This window comes from Scyliorhinus canicula, chromosome 20 (genome assembly GCF_902713615.1).
Source record: "Scyliorhinus canicula chromosome 20, sScyCan1.1, whole genome shotgun sequence".
NCBI lineage: Eukaryota > Metazoa > Chordata > Chondrichthyes > Carcharhiniformes > Scyliorhinidae > Scyliorhinus > Scyliorhinus canicula.
The window spans coordinates 4,068,597-4,093,780 of NC_052165.1; the positions used below are offsets into that span (position 1 = coordinate 4,068,597).

Consider the following 25,184-nt stretch of genomic DNA (forward strand, 5'->3'; position numbering starts at 1 on the left):
ACAGAATATGACTGCGAGAACAGTGATCGAGGCATCATAAAAGGTAATCATTGATTTGCCGGTGAGGTTTTCTGCTAACAGATCTGGAGAAACATTTGCTGGTTTACAGATAGCTAGCTAATGGAATATTGTTTGGGTATGAAGGATCTCTGAGGTGTAGATAATTCAGGAGTAACATTGTGTTTGGTCCAAGCTAAACAAGTCAAAGGACATCTTATAAGAAGAGATAGAAAAATGCCTTATACTTTGGGTATAGGTGATGCAGTTAATGGGAGGTCTGCCTGAAGAGTCAGTAGGGTCTAGAACTCTAATCTGAACAGAGATGTTTCAGATTGGTCCTGAAAGGTTCTCTCTCCAAAGATTCTGCACGGAGAAAAGCAAATAAAACCATGGTTGTTAAATTATTTTATGAGTGGTATTTAATATATATTGGTTTTCTTAAGTGGAATATAGTGGCAGGTTTAGGAAGTAAGTTAAGGTTTCTTCTTTTACATAAGAACCATTGTAACTGTTAACTGTCAAGCTTTTTTTTTGTTGGTAATGTGGTTAATTTCGTGATTAAATTAAAAATAGTTTGAACATAAAAATGACCTATTGGTCAGTGTTAACACTCCTGTGGGGCAGTAACATTTTCGCACAGATTTACAAATTGAATCAGTTGGGTTCTCATTCAGGGTCTTAACACTTTTGCAGCTTTCGTTGGTCTTCATAAGTATTTGATGCCTCCTATTTTACTATCAAATGCAAATTTGGATAATACTTTTAGCTCTGTATCCAACTTATTAATGATACAGTGAACGATAGTTGTTGAAGAACAGTATACAACAGGGCAAATGACACACTCCCAAACCACTCTGGGAAACTGATTATAACCCTGACCCTCTTTCTTTCCTTCTAACCAGTTTTTAGATTCCAGTCCATACCACTATTCTTGTGTGATATTGTCAAAGATTTATTCAAATATAATTGCTTCAAACTCCCTCTGTTGATTTTCCATACTCTGAACCTTGCAATGCATATACTTTTATTTGTTAGTTTTTAATGCTAGGATCTAATGTCTAAGCCAACACCTTTTGTTCCTTAATCTCAATTTTTGTTTCCTTCATTAAAACTGCTTGATATCATTTCCTTTTCCCTATTACCTCTTTCACTACTGTTTAGTAACTGAGCTTCCTAACTTTCCCTACTCTCTTAGTGGAGAATCCAGAGATAATCGCTGTTGGAAGTCCTGCTCCTAACCAGGTTACCAAATTTCCTGAATTGCTTTTCTAAGAATTTGTTTCTAACCTTTTTTGTATTGCTGGTTCCACCGTGGTCCTACATAGCCATCTTCGAGAATATTTTCTAGTCTTTGCGAAAGATCTGTTAGTGTAGAACATAGAACATAGAACACTACAGCGCAGTACGGGCCCTTCGGCCCTCGATGTTGCGCCGACCTGTGAAACCATCTGAAGCCTATCTGACCTACACTATTCCATTTTCATCCATATGTCTATCCAGTGACCACTTAAATGCCCTTAAAGTTGGCGAGTCTACTACTGTTGCAGGCAGGGCGTTCCACACCCCTACTACTCTCTGAGTAAAGAAACTGCCTCTGACATCTGTCCTATATCTCTCACCCCTCAATTTAAAGCTATGTCCCCTCGTGTTGGTCATCACCATCCGAGGAAAAAGACTCTCACTGTCCACCCTATCTAACCCTCTGACTATCTTATATGTCTCTATTAAGTCACCTCTCAGCCTTCTCCTCTCTAACGAAAACAACCTCAATTCCCTGAGCCTTTCCTCGTAAGACCTTCCCTCCATACCAGGCAACATCCTAGTAAATCTCCTCTGAACCCTTTCCAAAGCTTCCACATCCTTCCTATAATGTGGTGACCAGAACTGCACGCAGTACTCCAGGTGTGGCCGCACCAGAGTTATGTACAGCTGCAGCATGACCTTGTGGTTCCGAAACTCAATCCCCCTGCTTATAAAGGCTAGCACACCATATGCCTTCTTAACAGCCCTATTAACCTGGGTGGCAACTTTCAGGGATTTATGTACCTGGATGCCGAGATCTCTCTGTTCATCTACACTACCAAGAATCTTGCCATTAGCCCAGTACTCTGCATTCCTGTTACTCCTTCCAAAGTGAACCACCTCACACTTTTCCGCATTAAACTCCATCTGCCACCTCTCAGCCCAGCTCTGCAGCTTATCTATGTCCCTCTGTATCCTATAACATCCTTCAGCACTATCCACAACTCCACCGACCTTCGTGTCATCTCCAAATTTACTAACCCATCCTTCTACACCCTCTTCCAGGTCATTTATAAAAATGACAAACAGCAGTGGCCCCAAAACAGATCCTTGCGGTACACCACTAGTAACTGAACTCCAGGATGAACATTTGCCATCAACCACCACCCTCTGTCTTCTTTCAGCTAGCCAATTACTGATCCAAACCGCTAAATCACCTTCAATTCCATACTTCCTTATTTTCTGCAATAGCCTACCGTGGGGAACCTTATCAAACGCCTTACTGAAATCCATATACACCACATCAACAGCTTTACCCTGATCCACCTGTTTGGTCACCTTCTCAAAAAACTCAATAAGGTTTGTGAGACATGACCTACCCTTCACAAAACCGTGTTGAGTATCGCTAATCAACTTGTTCTTTTCAAGATGATTATAAACCCTATCTCTTATAACCTTTTCCAACATTTTACCCACAACCGAAGTAAGGCTCACAGGTCTATAATTACCAGGGTTGTCTCTACTCCCCTTCTAGAACAAGGGGACAATATTTGCTATCCTCCAGTCTTCCGGCACTATTCCTGTCGACAAAGACGACATAAAGATCAAGGACAAAGGCTCTGCAATCTCCTCCCTGGCTTCCCAGAGAATCCTAGGATAAATCCCATCTGGCCCAGGGGACTTATCTATTTTGACATTTTCTAAAATTGCTAACACCTCCTCCTTTTGAACCTCAATTCCATCTAGCCTGGTCGACTGAACCTGAGTGTTCTCCTCGACAACATTGTCTTTCTCCAGTGTAAACACTGACAAAAAATATCCATTTAATGCTTCCCCTATCTCCTCTGATTCCACACACAACTTTCCACTACTATCCTTGATTGGCCCTAATCTTACTCGAGTCATTCTTTTGTTCCTGATATACCTATAGAAAGCCTTAGGGTTTTCCTTGATCCTATCCGCCAACGACTTTTCGTGTCCTCTCCTCGCTCTTCTTAACTCTCCCTTTAGGTCCTTCCTGGCTAACTTGTAACTCTCAAGTGCCCTAACTGAGCCTTCATGTCTCATCCTAACATAAGCCTTCTTCTTCCTCTTGACAAGTGCTTCAACTTCCTTAGAAACCACGGCTCCCTTGCTCGACAACTTCCTCCCTGCCTGACAGGTACATACTTATCAAGGACACGCAGTAGCTGTTCCTTGAAAAAGCTCCACATTTCGATTGTACCCATCCCCTGCAGTTTCCTTCCCCATCCTATACCTCCTAAATCTTGCCGAATAGCATCATAATTGCCTTTCCCCCAGCTATAATTCTTGCCTTGCGGTATATACCTATCCCTGCCCATTGCTAAAGTAAACATAACCGAGTTGTGATCACTATCACCAAAGTGCTCACCTACATCTAAATCTAACACCTGGCCGGGTTCATTACCCAGTACCAAATCCAATGTGGCCTCGCCCCTTGTTGGCCTGTCTACATACTGTGTCAGAAAACCCTCCTGCACACACTGCACAAAAACTGACCCATCTATAGTACTCGAACTATAGTATTTCCAGTCAATATTTGGAAAGTTAAAGTCCCCCATAACAACTACCCTGTTACTCTCGCTCCTGTCAAGAATCATCTTTCCAATCCTTTCCTCTACATCTCTGGGACTATTCGGAGGTCTATAGACAACTCCCAACAGGGTGACCTCTCCTCTACTATTCCTAACCTCGGCCCATACTGCCTCAGTAGACGAGTCCTCAAGCGTCCTTTCTACCGCCGTAATACTTTCCTTGATTAACAATGCCACACCCCCCCCTCTTTTACCATCTTCTCTGTTCTTACAGAAACATCTAAATCCTGGAACCTGCAACAACCATTCCTGTCCCTGCTCTACCCATGTCTCCGAAATCGCCACAACATCGAGATCCCAGGTACCAACCCATGCTGCAAGCTCACCCACCTTATTCCGGATGCTCCTGGCGTTGAAGTAGACACACTTCAAACCAGCGTCCTGCTTGCCGGTGCCCTCTTTCGAACTTTTAACCCTATCCCTGACCTCACTACTCTCAACATCCTGTACACTGGGACTACAATTTAGGTTCCCATCCCCCTGCTAAATTAGTTTAAACCCCCCCGAAGAGCACTAGCAAATCTCCCCCCCAGGATATTGGTACCCCTCTGGTTCAGGTGAAGACCATCCTGTTTGTAGAGGTCCCACCTACCCCAGAATGAGCCCCAATTATCCAGGAAACCAAAACCCTCCCTCCTGCACCATCCCTGTAGCCACGTGTTCAACTCCTCTCTCTCCTTATTTCTCACTTCGCTAGCACGTGGCACGGGTAACAACCCAGAGATAACAACTCTGTTTGTTCTAGCTCTCAGCTTCCACCCTAGCTCCCTGAATTTCTGTCTCAAATCCCCATCTCTCTTCCTACCTATGTCGTTGGTACCTATGTGGACCACGACTTGGGGCTGCTCCCCCTCCCCCTTAAGGATCCCAAAAACACGATCAGAGACATCACGAACCCTGGCACCTGGGAGGCAACACACCAACCGTGAGTCTCTTTCGTTCCCACAGAACCTCCTGTCTGTTCCTCTAACTATGGAGTCCCCAATGACAAGTGCTCTGTTCCTCTTCTCCCTTCCCTTCTGAGCAACAGGGACAGACTCTGTGCCAGAGACCTGCGCCCTATTGCTTACCCCTGGTAAGTCGTCCCCCGCAACAGTATCCAAAACGGTATACTTGTTATAGAGGGGAACGACCACAGGGGATCCCTGCACTGCCTGCCGGTTCCCTCTCCCTCCCCTGACGGTAACCCATCTACTTTCTTCTCTTACCTGAGGTGTGACTACCTCCCTATAACTCCTCTCAATAACCTCCTCCGCCTCCCGAATGATCCGAAGTTCATCCAGCTCCAGCTCCAGGTCCCTAATGCGGCTCTCGAGGAGCTGGAGTTGGGTGCACTTCCTGCAGATGTAGTCAGAAGGGACACTAGAGGTGACCCTTTCCTCCCACATTCTGCAGGAGGAACATTCAACTGCCCTAGCCTCCATTCCCACTGAACTAACTTCCCAACTACTGAAAAATAAAAAAATAAAAACTTGTTAGTTTAGCAATCCAATGGACAGAGCTTTTTTTTTATGAAGTATGAAGTATGAAGTATGAAGCAATACAGCATCGGAATGGTGGAGTCCCCTATTAATATGATTAATAAAATTCCTACTAAGTTGCTCGTTACTCTCTGAACTATTTCACATCCTTCAGAAAATATACATAATAATCCCTCCCTGCATTATACTTACTATATTTATTAATTTGATTTTATATTATGACAAAATACGGGGAGACATTGAAAAACTGCAGGATTGCTATGTAATTAACAAATTAACTTCAATATAGATAAGTCAGAGGTGGCACATTTTGGTAAATAAGTGCCTAAATGGAGTAGCGATAAGGAGAGATCTAGTGGTACAAATGCATCAATCACCAAAGGTAGCAAACAATTTAATGAGGACAGATCAGTCCAAGGGGGAGTCATTGAGGAGTCTTGTAGCTGTGGGGAAGAAGCTGTTCCTATGTCTGGATGTGCAGGTCTTCAGATATATTCATGATAAATTTGTTTTTATCTGTTCTTGTCATTTAATTTTAATGACATTTTCTGCCCCTTCTACAGCAGAGATTTATCTCTCACTATTTCACATCCGCTACTTAACAAATAGCTTCATAAAACCCATACCCCAAATATGTTTCCAATCAAAACTGTTGCAATCTTTTCAAATAGAATTTGGTGAATGATTGGTCTGTATTTCTTGAGGGTTTTTTTGGATTTAGATTCACTTCAACCAAATTGGTGAATCAAGAGCCTTGCTGATACTTTCCCTGGCTTACAGATGCCACAAAATCCGGTTTGGGAGCACCGCATCGAAAAAGGTGCTTGTTTAGTGGAAATCCTCGCTGACCAGCATGTAAAATATTTTGTGCAATTGCAAGTGAGGTGAACCATGAGGTGCCATTGCTTTATGGTGGAGAGCAAAAGCGAGATCAATTACATACTTTTTATTATTTATTTAATACGGTTTGAAAAGTCAGTTTCTAGGGATTTTAAAAGGCCAGTGAATTCTGTACATTCTTCAAAGATCATTCAGAACATACATACGAAAACACAACAATTCATTCACCAGGTTTTGTTTTGCTGATATTCTGAGATAATAGTCGACCTTACCTGTTAGGAGGGACACGTTGTTAAAACTCTTCTCCAGTTTGCTCAGAAGAACAGAAAGAAAGCAATCCGAGGAAATCGCATTGACATCTTGCGTACATTGGTCATATACCACCACCTCCTGCCCACCATCAAGCGTAATCTGTAATAACAATGGGAGAAGCGATTTGTAGAAAGTATTGCCCACCACAGTCAATGCAGCTTGATCTCAAAATGCAAGACAAGCATAGCTCACTTTGATTTTCTTTACACGGGTGAAGTTATGAGCTGGATATCATCTCCCAATGGAGTCCCATTGGGTCGGCCACATGTAAACTATTTCCTCACATATATAATTTCTGTGAGCTGGTGTGGATTTCGGAAGCCCTAACAAGACAGTCCTCACTGGCGAGTAGGGGAGGCCAGCTGAGGAGGTAAGTGTAAAATGTTTTGACACCTTCAATAGTCATTATTAGATGTTTCAGTGTAATGTAGATATATTTTTAATGCAGTGACCCATCACAGGGATCTATCATGCAAAAATAAGTTGACTCTTACATTGATCAGTATTATGTAATTGTTGTTATGCATTACAGAACTTTTCCAATTGTCAAAATAGCATAACGAATCAAAAAACACTTTTCTTTAAAAACACAAACGTTATGACAGAGGAGGCAATTTTGTGCTCGGATTTAATCGACAGTTATGGCTGTTAATAAAACCTTGCTTTTGAAAGTTGAAACAATCTCTGCACTTGCTCTCCTTCATCGATTGATAGGCACTCTGCTTTTGAGATGGAAATGCAGGTAACATAGCTGAAGGCTTTTGTTATGACAACTGTAGACTTTATGAATGCTTGACTGGCTTTCAAAAGCTTCTGAAGGCTTCAAATCAGCAACTAGCCTACTGATCGAAGAATGATTAAAACTTTTAAGAGTTGTAATAACAAAATACACCTTTGATACACCTATGCCTTTATTGCAAAATTTTCAATGTTTCACAAAGATGTTTTCCGGGTCCTTAAGGGGGAGGGGGAGCAGCCCCAAGTCGTAGTCCACATTGGCACTAACGACATAGGTAGGAAAGGGGACAAGGATGTCAGGCAGGCCTTTAGGGAGCTAGGATGGAAGCTCAGAGCGAGAACAAACAGAGTTGTTATCTCTGGGTTGTTGCCCGTGCCACGTGATAGTGAGATGAGGAATAGGGAGAGAGAGCAATTAAACACGTGGCTACAGGGATGGTGCAGGCGGGAGGGATTCAGATTTCTGGATAACTGGGGCTCTTTCTGGGGAAGGTGGGACCTCTATAGACAGGATGGTCTACATCTGAACCTGAGGGGCACCAATATCCTGGGGGGGAGATTTGTTAGTGCTCTTTGGGGGGGGTTAAACTAATTCAGCAGGGGCATGGGAACCTGGATTGTAGTTTTGGGGTACGGGAGATTGAGAGTATAGAGGTCAGGAGCACAGATTTGACTTTGCAAGAGGGTGCCAGTGTTCAGGTAGGTGGTTTGAAGTGTGTCTACTTCAATGCCAGGAGTATACGAAATAAGGTAGGGGAACTGGCAGCATGGGTTGGTACCTGGGACTTCGATGTTGTGGCCATTTCAGAGACATGGATAGAGCAGGGACAGGAATGGTTGTTGCAGGTTCCGGGGTTTAGGTGTTTTAGTAAGCTCAGAGAAGGGGGCAAAAGAGGGGGAGGTGTGGCGCTGCTAGTCAAGGACAGTATTACGGTGGCGGAAAGGATGCTAGATGGGGACTCTTCTTCTGAGGTAGTATGGGCTGAGGTTAGAAACAGGAAAGGAGAGGTCACCCTGTTGGGAGTTTTCTATAGGCCACCTAATAGTTCTAGGGATGTAGAGGAAAGGATGGCGAAGATGATTCTGGAAAAGAGCGAAAGTAACAGGGTAGTTGTTATGGGAGACTTTAACTTTCCAAATATTGACTGGAAAAGATATAGTTCGAGTACATTAGATGGGTCATTCTTTGTACAATGTGTGCAGGAGGGTTTCCTGACACAATATGTTGACAGGCCAACAAGAGGCGAGGCCACATTGGATTTGGTTTTGGGTAATGAACCAGGCCAGGTGTTAGATCTGGAGGTAGGTGAGCACTTTGGAAACAGTGACCACAATTCGGTGACCTTTACGTTAGTGATGGAAAGGGATAAGTATACCCCGCAGGGCAAGAGTTATAGCTGGGGGAAGGGCAATTATGATGCCATTAGACATGACTTAGGATGTGTTGGTTGGAGAAGTAGGCTGCAAGGGTTGGGCACACTGGATATGTGGAGCTTGTTCAAGGAACAGCTATTGCATGTTCTTGATAAGTACGTACCAGTCAGGCAGGGAGGAAGGGGTCGAGCGAGGGAACCGTGGTTTACCAAAGAAGTGGAATCTCTTGTTAAGAGGAAGAAGGAGGCCTATGTGAAGATGAGGCATGAAGTTTCAGTTGGGGCGTCTGATAGTTACAAGGAAGTGAGGAAGGATCTAAAGAGAGAGCTGAGACGAGCAAGGAGGGGACATGAGAAGTCTTTGGCAGGTAGGATCAAGGAAAACCCAAAAGCTTTCTATAGGTATGTCAGGAATAAAAGAATGACTAGGGTAAGAGTAGGGCCAGTCAAGGACAGTGGTGGGAAGTTGTGTGTGGAGGCTGAGGAGATAAGCGAGATACTAAATGAATACTTTTCGTCAGTATTCACTCAAGAAAAAGATAATATTGTGGAGGAGAATGCTGAGACCCAGGCTATTAGAATAGATGGCATTGAGGTGCGTAGGGAAGAAGTGTTGGCAATTCTGGACGAGGTGAAAATAGATAAGTCCCCGGGGCCGGATGGGATTTATCCTAGGATTCTCTGGGAAGCCAGGGAAGAGATTGCTGAGCCTTTGGCTTTGATTTTTAGGTCATCATTGGCTACAGGAATAGTGCCAGAGGACTGGAGGATAGCAAATGTGGTCCCTTTGTTCAAGAAGGGGAGTAGAGATAACCCCGGTAACTATAGGCCGGTGAGCCTAACGTCTGTGGTGGGTAAGGTCTTGGAGAGGATTATAAAAGATACGATTTATAATCATCTAGATAGGAATAATATGATTAGGGATAGTCAGCATGGTTTTGTGAAGGGTAGGTCATGCCTCACAAACCTTATCGAGTTCTTTGAGAAGGTGACTGAACAGGTAGACGAGGGTAGAGCAGTTGATGTGGTGTATATGGATTTCAGTAAAGCATTTGATAAGGTTCCCCACGGTCGGCTATTGCAGAAAATACGGAGGCTGGGGATTGAGGGTGATTTAGAGATGTGGATCAGAAATTGGCTAGTTGAAAGAAGACAGAGAGTGGTAGTTGATGGGAAATGTTCAGAATGGAGTTCAGTTACGAGTGGCGTACCACAAGGATCTGTTCTGGGGCCGTTGCTGTTTGTCATTTTTATAAATGACCTAGAGGAGGGCGCAGAAGGATGGGTGAGTAAATTTGCAGACGACACTAAAGTCGGTGAAGTTGTAGACAGTGCGGAAGGATGTTGCAGGTTACAGAGTGACATAGATAAGCTGCAGAGCTGGGCTGAGAGGTGGCAAATGGAGTTTAATGTGGAGAAGTGTGAGGTGATTCACTTTGGAAAGAATAACAGGAATGCGGAATATTTGGCTAATGGTAAAATTCTTGGTAGTGTGGATGAGCAGAGGGATCTCGGTGTCCATGTACATAGATCCCTGAAAGTTGCCACCCAGGTTGATAGGGTTGTGAAGAAGGCCTATGGTGTGTTGGCCTTTATTGGTAGAGGGATTGAGTTCCGGAGCCATGAGGTCATGTTGCAGTTGTACAAAACTCTAGTACGGCCGCATTTGGAGTATTGCGTACAGTTCTGGTCGCCTCATTATAGGAAGGACGTGGAAGCCTTGGAACGGGTGCAGAGGAGATTTACCAGGATGTTGCCTGGTATGGAGGGAAAATCTTATGAGGAAAGGCTGATGGACTTGAGGTTGTTTTCGTTAGAGAGAAGAAGGTTAAGAGGTGACTTAATAGAGGCATACAAAATGATCAGAGGGTTAGATAGGGTGGACAGCGAGAGCCTTCTCCCGCGGATGGAGGTGGCTAGCACGAGGGGACATAGCCTTAAATTGAGGGGTAATAGATATAGGACAGAGGTCAGAGGTGGGTTTTTTACGCAAAGAGTGGTGAGGCCGTGGAATGCCCTACCTGCAACAGTAGTGAACTCGCCAACATTGAGGGCATTTAAAAGTTTATTGGATAAGCATATGGATGATAAGGGCATAGTGTAGGTTAGATGGCCTTTAGTTTTTTTCCATGTCGGTGCAACATCGAGGGCCGAAGGGCCTGTACTGCGCTGTATCGTTCTATGTTCTATGTTCTATGTTCTATGTGAACATTATTATACTTTTTCAGCGTCTCCTCGCCTATTATCAGCGCCAGATATTAATTTATGTATACGTACCCCAAAGATGGATTAAAAGTGAACTATGACTCCTTACTGAAAGGACCCTTCCTGTCGATTCCTTCATTTCTCATTTATTTTGTTTGTTGTAAACATTTTTGATCCATGGATATTTAATGGGCATACACCTTTCACCTTTAAGTCAAACAGAGGAAGTGAGGAACTCAAAAGTTGCAAAATGTTCCGCTGTGCTATTGGAGATTCAGCTTTTCAACAGAAGAACTCAGACTTTATGGCAGCCAAGAGATCAGAGGGATTTGAATCGATTGTTTGGCTGGCGGCCAGTGGATTGGCTGAAGACCGTACTCTGCCCGGCGACAGACAGTGATTGGTTTCGGTCAGGTGGGAGGTTTTCAGAGGACCCAGGAAGGAAACAGAACTCTCTCCTGGACACCGAGAGAAGAGGCTGAGTTGCTCTCACTCTCTCTCTCCCTCTCTTTCTCCAAAAAGGTTTCCTCCCTGCTGGTTTCTCAATCTTCCGAAAGGCCTGGAGATCCTGATGAATCGACAGTGAAATCCATCACAGACTGAAAACAAGAACAGCCAACTCACAGCACAGACTAAGAAGAATCTAAGTGGAAGATATCCATCTGAAAGGAAGACTTTTATCCTTTTACTCTTCGTATGATTTTACTGTGTGTGTGTGTGTGTGTGTGTGTGTGTGTGTGTGAAGCCATAGACCAAAGACTTTGAGTGTTTTTCTAAGAATTAACAGCTAATTTCAATTGTGTTGCGACTCCGGGTCCAGTGGGCTGGGATTGACCGTGCAACAGCCCAGGGGGCCGTAACAGTACATGAAATCAAAGATGATGTTAATTATCCACATCATAGTTGCTGGATCAGATCATCACTGGAAGGTTCCCTTACAGCGATAATTTTCAGATCCCCCCAACTCCTAATTTTTTAATAGAATTAACATTTTAAGAGAATTTAACTTGACAGCTCCCCAGAGAATACATCAAATCTTCTGATTTATGAAGCACTCTTAACCCTGCCAGATACCCTGTTTGATACATAAACACATAGTATTATGGCTTGGTTTCATCTCGTATAATTGTATTTTTTTCTGCTTTGTTTTCACATAAAAATGATTGTAGCTAGGAATAATAAAATGGTAATGCTGTTCTTCAAGGAACAGATAGCATTCAGCAAAAATAAGCTTTGGCAAAAAGTGGTGTTTTATCAGCAAGTAATCCCGAATCAGGAGTCAGTGGTCTCCAAGCTGAAAGGTCAGTTTATATCACAACAAGATAATGATCTAAAGATCAGTTAGGAAACTGAAATAACTTATTTTAAGGAATGGACGTGCATGACTAGAGCTCTATAAAAGATCTTCAGCTTTCCTTTACAAATCTATCAACAAACAAAGAAGAAAAATAAATCAACGAAGGCTATGTTCTCTATTCAGAGCATAAGCAGTCAATATTGCTTATTTTGCTGTATGACTGTTGTTCAAACTGGGAGGTATTTAATCAAAGCGATGGGAATCTTGTCCATCAACTGGAGAGCCAGCGGGATCCCTGCATCACCCTCTTTGGGGAAGGTCCGACATCTTGTGAGACAATCAGGCACTCCGGAGTCTGGGAGAAGGACTCCAGGGCAGAAGTCACTCCAGGCAATCGGAGTCAGGCAGCAGCTTTGGGGGTAGTCACTGCTGTAAGCGATGCACCCATCAGAAACTCAGGATCAGCAAGGGCCCAGGTCCAATGGTGAGACAGGGCAGGATGGGATATGTGGGTCGCAGTGGTGGGGGTGCGTTTGGAAGGGGGTCAGCAGCAACTGCAGGGTTGGCTCTCAGCGACCGCCCCTCCCCCCCCCCCCCAATCTTTTCCTGACGAGACTAGAGGGATATCCATGAGCCCTCCAACCCCAGACTAGGGGCAGAAGCGAGAAGGTGGCCGGGTCCCCACTCAGTATCTTCACACCCAATTAATCTAGCACCCTCACAGCCTCCGTACTCATCTCAGGGGGAGGACATTAACTTCTGCCCCTTTTGTGCGTCAGGACGCGGTCAACTCAATTCGATACAGATTATTTACAACAAAGTTAGTGTCAAGTTCAAGAATCTTTGTTGCAATTTCTCTCTCTTTATTGAAGATGGACATTTCTAGCAAACAGGAGAGTCACCTGTTGTGTCTTCTCTTTTGGTTGTAGAGTGTAATAACAGATCCGTGTGGCTTCTCACGTGGACAAGAATGAATGAACTGCTTTTGTTGGGACTGTCTGGTCTTTCGAGTTGGCTTTTTGTCCTTAGCTGCCTGATTGCTTTGTTGTACAAAGGATACAAAGCCATGACTTGAGATTGTTCTCCGCATATTTATTTCTTGTGCATTTTTCTCGCAGCGTGTGGTGGATATGCCACATTTCCTGAGGTTCGCCTTGAAGAAGGCTTTGAAGTTTAATTTCAGTCTAACATGCATGCGGTATCCAAGTTTAAGTTGTGAACCGTTAGGATTTTATCATTAGGATGTTTAATAAATGCCCACTGCATCCCAGCTGAGCTTCGGCAATTCTGAACATTTCTGCTCTTTGAAGTACCTCATTGTTGGACACTTTGTCCTTTCATTTGACATCCATGATGTTCAAATGCATCTCAGGTGGAAGTTGTCTAACTGCTTAAAAGTCTGGAGTAGGGAGTCCATGTCTCAAAGGCATATAGCAGGGTAGTGGCGGGGAAAGTAGTGACATGAAATGTCAGGGAAATCCAATAAATTGGAATCTTTACACTGACAGCAGTCATGATGTCTTTATTCCGTGGCAGTCTGCTATACCAGCAGCATTTGAGTTATCGCGATATTTGGAAGGGTGGTTACTGAATAGCTATCCAATAATCTCTTGGCTCCCGACTCCAGGGTACTTTCCATGCACATAATGAGAGATATGTGGTCACACAAAACATTATCAAGCCGGAACTAATCAACACGCCTGGTGCTTGGACTGTCCTGGGGAGGTCCTGCAGTAAGGGGGGGCAGTGGCTTACCGGTGTTGGCACAGGACTAGTAATCCAGAGATAGTGTATAATACTCTGGGGGTCCGGGTTCAAATCCCAACAGAGCAGGTGGTATAATTTGAATTCAATAAAATTCTGGAATCAAAAGTATAATAACGACCATGAAACTATTACCGATTGTTGTAAAAACTCACCTGGTTCACTAATGTCCGTGAGAGGAAATCTGCTGCCCTGACCTGGTCTGACCTACATGTGACTCCAGACCCACAACAATGTGTCTGATTCTGATGTGCCACTCCAATTCTGGCTTTGTGATACCAAATCCCATGAAATTATTATTTTTTTTAAAATTCCCCTCATTGTGGATAGCACAATGGCTTCACAGCTCCAGGGTCCCAGGTTCGATTCCGGCTTGGTTCACTGTCTGTGCGGAGTCTGCACATCCTCCCCGTGTCTGCGTGGGTTTCCTCCGGGTGCTCTGGTTTCCTCCCACAATCCAAAAGATGTGCAGGTTAAGTGGATTGGCCATGCTAAATTGCCCGTAGTGTTGAGTGGGGTTACTGGGTTATGGGGATAGGGTGGAGGTGTTGAACTTGGGTAGGGTGCTCTTTCCAAGAGCTGACTCGATGGGCCGAATGGCCTCCTTCTGCACTGTAAATTCTATGATCTATTGTGACCTTGCCATCATGACAGCACAGCCCTTAGTCACACAAGGTATATGTTGAGAATGTGAGGAGAAAGATAATGGGGGCGCTTCCACTGTGCAAGTTTCTCCCTCAGACATTGATCTGCTGCGATGGGAGCTGAGACACCAGCCTGACGGTCAAGATTAGATCATCTGCAGCTTGCAAATCACAAGGTTATAGGATATGGGGAAGTGGGATGTGAAGATTAGGTATGACCACACTGTCCTCTTCAATAGTTCTAGTGATGCTGTTGGCCATGGCCTCAGTCCTGGCCACTCTAACGATAGCGCTCAGTCCTGGCCACTCTAACGATAGCGCTCAGTCCTGGCCACTCTAACGATAGCGCTCAGTCCTGGCCACTCTAACGATAGCGCTCAGTCCTGGCCACTCTAACGATAGCGCTCAGTCCTGGCCACTCTAACGATAGCGCTCAGTCCTGGCCACTCTAACGATAGCGCTCAGTCCTGGCCACTCTAACGATAGCGCTCAGTCCTGGCCACTCTAACGATAGCGCTCAGTCCTGGCCACTCTAACGATAGCGCTCAGTCCTGGCCACTCTAACGATAGCGCTCAGTCCTGGCCACTCTAACGATAGCGCTCAGTCCTGGCCACTCTAACGATAGCGCTCAGTCCTGGCCACTCTAACGATAGCGCTCAGTCCTGGCCACTCTAACGATAGCGCTCAGTCCTGGCCACTCTAACGATAGCGCTCAGTCCTGGCCACTCTAACGATAGCGCTCAGTCCTGGCCACTCTAACGATAGCGCTCAGTCCTGGCCACTCTAATGATAGCGCTCAGTCCTGGCCACTCTAACGATAGCGCTCAGTCCTGGCCACTCTAACGATAGCGAGCCACCATCTCCCCCAGCAGGCTGAGGACTGAGCCCTGCCCATAAGTGCTGCTGCCGGCGATTATGTGTCACCATCTCCTTCAATGGAGAGGGAAGCATGCCAGTGAATGTTGTGCTGGGCCTCGGCACCGCGTAAAAAACAGCGTCACGTAAATGACATCACTCGCGCATGTGCAGTTGCCGTCCACCCCGAGGCCACCCCGCAAGATGGCGGATGGATCTTGCGGGGCGGCGGAGGAAAGGCGGTCCTCCTTTAGAGAGGCCGGCCCGCCAATCGATGGGCCCCGATCGCGGGCCAGACTCCATCGGAGCCCCCCCCCCCCCCCCCCCGGTGAAGGAACCCCCCCACAGGCCGCCCCCCCCCCCCCCCCAGCGTTCCCGCCGGCGCCGTCCGCACCTGGTCGCTGTCAGGTTTTTCACCGGCCGCTCGGCCCATCCGGGCCGGAGAATCGCCGCAAACGGCGAGCGGCGATTCTCCAAGCGGTCCAGCACGATTCTCGCAGCGCTGGTTTGGGGGGGGAGGATCGCGTGCTGGTGTCATGGCGACTCGCCCGGCACCCCACCTATTCTCCCACCCGGCGTGGGGGGGGGGGGCAGGGGGGGGGAGAATACCGCCCCCAATCTTGATGCGGAGATGACGCCATTGGACTAGGGTGAGCACAGTAAGAAGTCTTACAACACCAGGGTAAAATCCAACAGGATTCACCCGAGGAAGGAGCAGTGCTCCGAAAGCTAGTGATTCGAAACAAATCTGTTGGGACTTTAACCTGGTGTTGTAAGACATCTTACTTTACTCATAATCTTGCAGACCTCTATCAGGTCGCCCCTCAACCTCCATCGTTCCAGTGAGAACAAACCGAGTTTATCTAACCTCTCTTCATAGCTAATGCCCTCCATACCAGGCAACATCCTAAACTGCTTCTGTACCCTCCCCAAAGCATCCACATCCTTCTGGTCGTGTGACGACCAGAATTGTACACAATATTCCAAACAAGGCCTAACTAAGATCCTGTACAGCTGCAACATGACTTGCCAATTTTTATATTCAATGCCCCAATCGATGAAGGCCAGCATGCCGTATGCCTTCTTGACCACCTTATCCACATGCATTGCCACATTGCCACTTTCAGTAATCGGTGGGCATGCACGCCCAGATCTGTCTGCCTGTCAATACTCGCAAGAGTTCTACCATTTACTGTGTAATTCCTACAAGCATTGGACCTTCCAAAGTGCATTACCTCACACTTGTCCACCCAAGACTCCAACCAGCTTATATCCTGCTGTACCCTCTAACAATCCTCTTCACTATCCACAACTCCACCAATTTTTGTGTCGTCTGCAAACTTACTAATCAGACCAGCTACATTTTCTTCCAAATTATTTATATACCCCACAAACAACAAAGGTCCCAGAACTGATCCCTGTGGAATGCTGCTAGTTACAGCCTTCCATTCTAAAAAGCATCTTTTACTGCTACCCACCATCTTCTGTGCCCAAGTCAGTTCTGTACCCAACTTGCCAGCTCTCCACTGATCCCATGTGACTTCACCTTTTGTACCAGTCTACTATGAGGTACCTTGTCAAAGGCTTTACTGAAGTCCATGTATACAACGTCTACCGCCTTTCCCTCAAATACCATCTTTGTCACTTCCTCTAAAAACTCAAGAGGCACGACCTCCACAAAACCATGCTGTCCACCACTAATAAGTCATTGGATTTCTTGCAGCACTACGTCCAGGTGCTGAGGTTCTATGCTGCTGGGATTGGCATGGGTGGCTATCTGCTCCCAGTCTTCCCAGTTTCTGGAGGGACTCCTGTAATTAGAGATTCTGTCCCCTGTCCACCCACTGCACTCCAATGCTGCATTGCAGAACCTACAGCGTTCTCTCTGCTAAGTTGTGCTCAGTTTGTGTCTTTTCCAAGTCAAACACTTTTAGGATTACTTCCAACACTTGGGCCAGTCAAAAGCCCCCCGCCCTATGAGAGGTGGCTGACTTTAAGCAGAGTAGGTTAGCCTGAAATCCTGCTGCCACCCCATGGTTCTGAACCCTTTGCTCAGACATGCCAACAGTCAATGGCACACCTAACACCAGCTGCTTGCTTCTATCAAGTAAACGAGAGGCAGCACAAAGTTCAAGCATTGTAATCTCCACACCCACTTTTGGAATATATCCAATTTTTTCCCCTTTAAATCTGTAAAGCAGCAACTGAAGTAAGTCATAATCACCACTTCCCACCAATCAACAATGGTTCGAGGTGCTATATACCCCCAAGGATTAAAATTTAAGATGGCATTAACAAATCAATTCAACACTGATGTTCTTTATTTTTTTATAAGGATGTCTGCTCAATTAACAGCAATGGAATGTTGGTTGCAAAGGACATTCAAAGCTTCAATAACCAAAAGGATAGTATAACCAACCTGACTGCATTCTGGATTGTTTTTAAACAGAAAGGATGTGGGTGTATTTCTATGGTGTGATTTATTATATATGTCGTAACCGGTAAAATACATGACATGTCTGTCCTGCATTGACTTTTTGAGTTATAAATTCCTATTTATGAATATTTATAATGGGAACTGGAACTACCTATGTAAACAGTGTAATTAAACCCTTTCACCTATAGAGGCATTACAGCTCTGCAGAAAATACACTTGCAACATCTCCACTCATCATAATTCAGTTTACACCAAAAAATTAAATAGTGAAATTATATTCAGAAATCTAACAAACCAAGAGGAAACTTAGGGCGAGATTCTCCGGACTCACGACGGTTCGGAGAATAGCGGGCGTCGGAAATTTTTACGGCGACGCTGTTCCGACGCCCTCCCGCTATTCTCCGAACCCCGCAAAATGTCGGAGTCGCCATTCCCGACAAACGCCTCCTTCCCGCCCCTGACACGACCAGAATCGCCACTGATAGCCCCCCCCCGCTATTCACCGGCCCGGATGGGCCGAAGTCCCGACGTCATGGCGCCCTGTTTGCACGTCGTGAAACACACCTGCTTTTTAAATTCGTCAACCAGTCGGCCTGGCTGACGACTGCTTGGAGGAGGTCAGGGCACCACTCTGCGCACCGCTCAGCGCACCGCTCAGCGCACCGTTCAGCGCACCGTTCAGCGCACCGCTCGAGTCTGGCCACAACGGGGAAGGCATCCCTGAGAACGGGAGGGGGTCCAGAGCGGGGGGAGTGTGGGGCAATGGGGGCGAGGCAGTGGGGGAGACGGGGGAGGCAGTGGGGGAGACGGGGGAGGCAGTGGGGGAGACGGGGGAGGCAATGGGGGCGACGGGGGAGGCAGTGGGGGAGACGGGGGAGGCAGTGGGGGAGACGGGGGAGGCAGTGGGGGAGACGGGGGAGGCAGTGGGGGGCGACGGGGGAGGCAGTGGGGGGCGACGGGGGAGGCAGTGGGGGGCGACGGGGGAGGCAGTGAGGGGCGACGGAGGGGGGGGGGTTAGGTAGAGAGTGAGCCGTCCAACCCCGTAACAAAATGTCTGCCACCATGCCATGGTGTGCAGGTGACGAGGACTCGGCCGCTGGTTCCCCTGTGGCTTCCGGACACAGGCCACTGACGCACCCGTGAGGAGGCCATAGTTTACTGGCCGTTGGATGCAGAAAGTGACCAGGGGTTAGGCTGACCGCGTGTCAGCAGCGCGACCAGGCCACCGGGACACACTGGTATCCCATGGCTGGCGGCTGCCGAGGTGTCGACTAACCTCCGTCTAACATGTCCCGTTTCTCTGCCTCCCACCACCCTTCTGTAGGTTAGCACGATGTATAGGAACAGAACGGCGATGTTCTGCGCAGTGGTTGGGGCCGCTCTACTGGATTTGGAGATGCAGCAGCATCCACACCCACAACCCGCAGTGGCTGCAGGGCCAGCTGCAGCAGCAGAGGGAAGGGCCGAGGAGTTGCCAGTCGTCGAGCTGCATGGGGGGGGGGGGGGGGGGGGGGGGGGGGGGAGAGGAGGAGGAGGAGGAAGAGGAAGAGGAGAGAGTGAGGGTGCAGCCACGGCGCCAGAGGCGACGACCAAAGCCGAGGGTGTACCGTGTCCGGGTCTCTTTCCTAACAATGCCGGACATCACCTGCAGGAGAAGACTCCGGCTGAGTAGGCAGACGGTGATACATATCTGCGAACTCCTGTCGCACCTCGCCCCACGTGGAACGGGGGGAGGACACACGATCCCGGTTGCCATCAAGGTGACGGTCGCTCTGAACTTCTATGCTACCGGCTCCTTCCAGTCTCCGAGCGGGGACGTCTCCGGGATCTCCCAGTCATCGGTGCACAGGTGCATCCGGGATGTGACCGACGCCCTCTATGCCATCGCGGACCGCAACATCACCTTTCCCGAGGACCGAGCAAGTCAAGACTCACGAGCCCGTGGATTTGCCAGTGTGGCCGGGATACCGAGGGTTCAGGGGTCAATCGACTGTGTTCACGTCCCCATGCGCCCGCCTGCTGTGGACAAGGAAGTGTTCACAAACAGGAGGGGGACATACTCCATTAATGTCCAGGTGATATGCGACCCCCACATGAGGTTCATGAACGTCTGTGCAAGGTTCCCAGGGAGTGTGCATGACTCCTACATACTAGCGCAGTCGTTCATCCCTGCGATGTTTGAGGGACGTCCCCCCCCGGCTGAGGGGCTGGTTGCTAGGCGACAGGGGTTATCCGCTGAGGTCTTGGCTGATGACGCCTATATGGAGGCCTCAGACCAATGCGGAAACCCGATACAACGAGGCCCATGCAGCAACCAGGGGTGTGATGGAGCGCTGTCTTGGCCTCCTGAAGAAGAGATTCAGGTGCCTGGACCGCTCCGGAGGGGCCCTGCAGTACCAGCCCGACAGGGTCGCTCGCATTGTAGTGGTCTGCTGTGCGCTGCACAACATCGCGATGCAGAGGGGAGATGACCTGCTGCAGGAGGCGGAGGGAGAAGCTAGTGGCAGTGGTGCCAGCACAGAGGAGGAGGAGGAGGAGGAGGAGAGGGAGGAGGAGGAGGAGGAGGAGAGGGAGGAGGAGGAGGAGGAGGAGAGGGAGGAGGAGGAGGAGGAGGAGGAGGAGGAGGAGGAGGAGGAGGAGGAGGAGGAGGAGGAGGAGGAGGAGGAGGAGGAGGAGGCTGGCAGAGTGGCGGGCGCAGAACGCAGACACGACCCAGGTGCTGGTGATGTCCAGGAGGCGGCACGACGGACCCGGCAAGGACGGCGGGCACGCGACGCCCTGGTGGCAGCACGGTTCACGCATCGCATGTGACGTCCCCGATGAACACCAAACCACCACCTGCATCGCTAGTCATGCAGAGGGTCACCACACAACTGCCACCACCACAACCCCCCCCTCAGTGTACACTGCTCCACTTCGACATGACGCTTATCACTGGGTGCAGACGGAATGGCACAACATTGATGGCTGTGTCAGCGGGTGTGATCAGTGCCATGTGGAATGATGACAGCCCGCTCTGCGAAGAGCTGTGAGCTCAGAATCGTTAGAGAGAGTCTGACCCATGGCAAAAGCTGAACCATCCACCTTGGTGGCCGCTGAGTTCGTCACTGACACTCCATCACGTGCCCGCGTGGGCTAGCTGTGGGAGGGGGGTAGGGGCAGGGACTGCACACCCGGCACCGAGGTTTCACCACCCGTCATCCCCAGCGACACTCGGTCACCATCACGATTCCTGTGGCTGTGGAACAATCACACGGTATTACAAGTAAGGTGGAACAGTGCGTTTAATATTAACAATTATTTACAGGTGCCCTAGCCCCTACAACTAAACTGTGCCCTTCACCCGTGCCAACTTACTCAGTGTCTATCTTAGTTGCCTTACGGGCCCTACCACTACGTCTAAGTGACTCCCCAGATGATACAGCAGGAGTGGAGGAGGACTGCTGCGAATCGCCCCCCTCGACTCGTTTCTCCTTGGCTAAGCGTTTCCTGGGGCGACCAGGCCTTGATGGGCCAGGCTGCTCTGCGGGCGTCTCGGGTGACATTGTGCCACCCTGCTCTGCCTGCTGCCCACCCGATGCACCAGGGATGGGACGGGGGAGGCCGAGAATTCCGGGACGTCCCGTGATGGAGTTAATGGGACGGGCCCCGAAACCTCCTCCTCCCTCGGGGAGCCCGGTGGCCCCCGGGCCTCACTTTGGGACAGAGGTGCGAGCGGGGAGGTTCCCCGTCGCACCACCGACACCTGGCGCTGCCAGTCCTGGAGGCCTGCAACGGTATCCACCAGGATCCGAAGGTTTGCAGAGACGGAGTCCAGGGAGTTAGACATTCCCACCAGGGACTGTGCAACCTCAACCTGTGTGTGCACGACGCCATCCAGCACATGTGTCAGGCGGTTGATGGTCTCCGCGACTGACTGCTGGGACTGTGCCAGCGACTGCTGGGACTGTGCTATCGACTGCTGCGACTGGGCCATGACCTGCTGAGACTCGGCCATGGCCCGCAGGGCGCCGGCAATGTCGTTTTGGCTCTGGCACATTGCTGCCTGTGAGAGGGCAACCCTGTCCAGGGCCGAGGATGACGCGTGCACATTAACCCCAACGTCTTGCATAACCTGACCCATTGCCTCCACCGCGGATGCCACCCGTGCGGTGTCGGACTGGGTCTCTGCCATGAGCGGCACCACTCCCTGCTCTTGGACGCGGTTCGACTCCTCTAACAGCATCTGCAGAGCCAGGAAGGCTGCCCTCCTCCCGCCATTGTTTCCCTGGGTTTCCTGAGGCATCGGCTGTGCGGGTGGGTTGATAAACTCCAGGAACTCAGAAAACTTCTGGGAGCCAGCTGCATCCTGGGCCTGGTCTGGCCTCCGCGAGTCCGGGCCCTCTGTTGCTCCGACCTCCACCTGCTGTACCTGCTCAGCTGTGATGTGCCAACCAGACTGTGCCCCAGGAGACTCATCACTAAATAGGCCCGCCGGGGTGTGTGTCTCTGGGATGATGGATGTGGTGGGAGAAAGCAGTGCCGCAAGCCCGACGCTCTCAATGTTTAGGGCCTCCTCCAGGGTGTGGGGCTGCTCAGCGACAGGAGGGTTGTCCCTGGCCATTTCTGGTGGTAGTGGACTTCGAACCCTCTGTGCGTCCTGGTCCGCAGATTGGGTTGGGGCGGATAGGGCTGCCCGCTGATCGGGCACCCTCTGTTGTGAGGCCCCGGGTGAGGTGGCGGCAGATTCCTGTCTCCGTCTGGAGGCAGACGGCCCTGGTCGTTCGGCATCACGTCCCAGGGAAGAGAATGAGACGGGTTATTTCGATTTGCTCGGCAGGCCGCTGGACGGTCCCAGTGGGCAGGGTTTGTGAAGGGACAGAGGATGGGGGAGGTGTCCCAGTGGGCAGGGTGTGTGAAGGGACAGAGGATGGGGGAGGTGTCCCAGTGGGCAGGGTTTGTGAAGGGACAGAGGATGGGGGAGGTGTCCCAGTGGGCAGGGTGTGTGAAGGGACAGAGGATGGGGGAGGGGTGAGTGTTTGTCAGGGAGGGTTGTCTCACTTGCTGCAGTTCCGCCAACCTCGCATTGCGCGATATCGCGGGTGGCAGACCCCCCAACAAGGTCCAGGGCCCTCTGTTCAAAGGTGCTGAGGGGGTGCAGGTTGGGCGAACCCCCTCCAGTCTTGTGCCGCTCACGGTGGTTATGAGCGGCCTTGGCCTGTTGGGGGAGGGAACATAGGTAGATCATTACAAAACGGTAGGTATCAGCAGTCCGTTCAGATACTGGCACAGTTTGGGGGGGGCAAGTTGTCATAAGATGATTGCATCTCTCCTCGGGGCCAGAGCGCTGGGTCTGTGACAACTTTGTGAACCACCCTCAAATAACTCTGCCCCAATCCCTCTCCCCCCCCCCCCCCCCCCCCCCCTCCCGTGCCGGGGGGGGGGGGGGTGCTTAAGTTAAGGGGAGGGATGGTTGTGACTAGGGGGCACCCTCATGGCACTTACCCTGGCAGACCTGGTGAGGTTGTGTAGCTTCTTCCTACATTGCTCTGCTGAGCGAGGGGTCTGCCCCACAGCACTGACGGCAGCAGCCACGTCACGCCAGGCCTGGCGTACCGCGCTGGCAGGTTGGCGATGCCTTCTCCGCGGGCGGATGATGCCCCTCCTCTGCTCCACGGCATCGAGCAGCGCCTCGACGTCAGCATCTACAAAGCGAGGAGCAGCTCTCCTCGGCTCCGACATCCTGCCCGACAGATTCTGTGGTCGCCCGCGCCTTTTTACGGCGTCGGGCAATGTCACGTGGGCGTGATCGTGTCGTCGTCGCGTTCAGTCGTCATCACGCACGTAATTGACGTGGCCGCGCTACTAGCCCATTTCCAGGAAGTGAATCCGTCGGGAAATGAAGCCTTCGCGACCGTCGTAAACGCTCCCGATTTTTACGACGGTTTTACGACTTTCCGCGGGTGCGGAGAATTTCGCCCTTAATGCTTAAATCACGGAATGATCAGAAAAAGCTAAATGAAACAACTAAACATCAACTACACATGAGGAACTATAAGAAAAGACATTCAGCATCTATTATTTAATTCTACAGTAAGCCAAATTTGACCTACATTTACCACATTGCACAAAATGTAATTCCATTTGCTAATAGAGGGTGGGTTACATTACTTCTGATTGCAAGTGTGTTTTGGTTTCTTCAAATCTTATTTTTGTAACACGTGCTCCATTAAAAAACAAAAACTTGGGCAGTTTTGTGTGGACAAAAGAATTGGAGCTGTAATTTGCTGGAATAATTCTTTACTAAATCGTTCTTTGGGATTTGCGAGGTTTTTTTTAGCTATAAATATGCATTCGGTTCCCCACCAGCTGTGTTCCATGAACAACTTTGGAGCTGCAGATTAAAAATTGCAAAATGTTTCTTGCAGAAACACGTACACAACGCCAAACAGCCATTAGCTTGCAGTATCAGTTATTGAGGCTTCAGCTGCAAATGTTACCTGCTCTATTTAAGCAGCTATTAAAAGTATAATACAACACACTTAACATTCAAAAATACAAGTTAAAGAGTATCCAGTTGGTTTGGTCAATATCATTCCTCAAACCCAAGTCACACATCTGTGAATTCCAGCTCATTTCATGTTTGTGAAAACCATGTCAGTGATGCAGAATTCATATAAATGATGGAAATACTTAATTTTTGCCACCAAAAATACCTCATTGTGGGGCGGCATGGTGGCGCAGTGGTTAGCACTGCTGCCTCACGGCGCCGAGGTCACAGGTTCGATCCCGGCCCCGGGTCACTGTCCATGTGGAGTTTGCACATTCTCCCCGTGTTTGCGTGGGTTTTACACCCACAACCCAAAGATGTGCAGGGTAGGTGGATTAGCCACGCTAAATTGCCCCTTACTTGGGTACTCTAAATTTAAAAAAAGAATTCATTGTTTTATTATACGAGTGTGGAAAAAAAATATCAGGTCATTTAACAGTCATCATTTTAACATCCTTTCATTTGATCATGGTTTCAATTGGTCATGGTATCAATACTCTGTGCTCCCAGTTGTACAATTGTTTTCCCCTTAAAGCTATGCATTAAAAATGTGAATAAATTGTTTTGGGCTTTGCTGATACACAATCAGTGAGAGATTTGGTCTTGTATTTAAAGACATTAGATGCAGACGTCTAAATTACTGCCTTACATACCATTACCAGTTTTATTCTTTATCTCCCCTGAAATATGTAAATTTTTATTATTAAATGCTAAGAAAAGTAACTTCACAAGATCAGGACAAATGATCAATCTGTGTCATCTCATCTTTCCGGTGGATTAACCCTACCCCCACTTATTACATCATCTAGTTGTTTGTTAAATTAGTCCAACATTCGTTTATTGAGCAATCA

At 48.5% G+C, this 25,184-nt stretch overlaps 1 protein-coding gene across 2 annotated transcripts in view; it reads right to left on the reverse strand.

The window, feature by feature from the left end:
• The window catches only part of dusp16 (dual specificity phosphatase 16), a 183,660-nt gene that overhangs the window by 45,331 nt on the left and 113,145 nt on the right, over positions 1-25,184 (reverse strand). For both annotated transcript variants that reach the window (XM_038780055.1, XM_038780054.1), the window contains one exon: positions 6,451-6,589. In XM_038780055.1, coding sequence (XP_038635983.1) covers positions 6,451-6,589 — 139 coding nt within the window. The remainder of the gene's footprint in view (positions 1-6,450; positions 6,590-25,184) is intronic.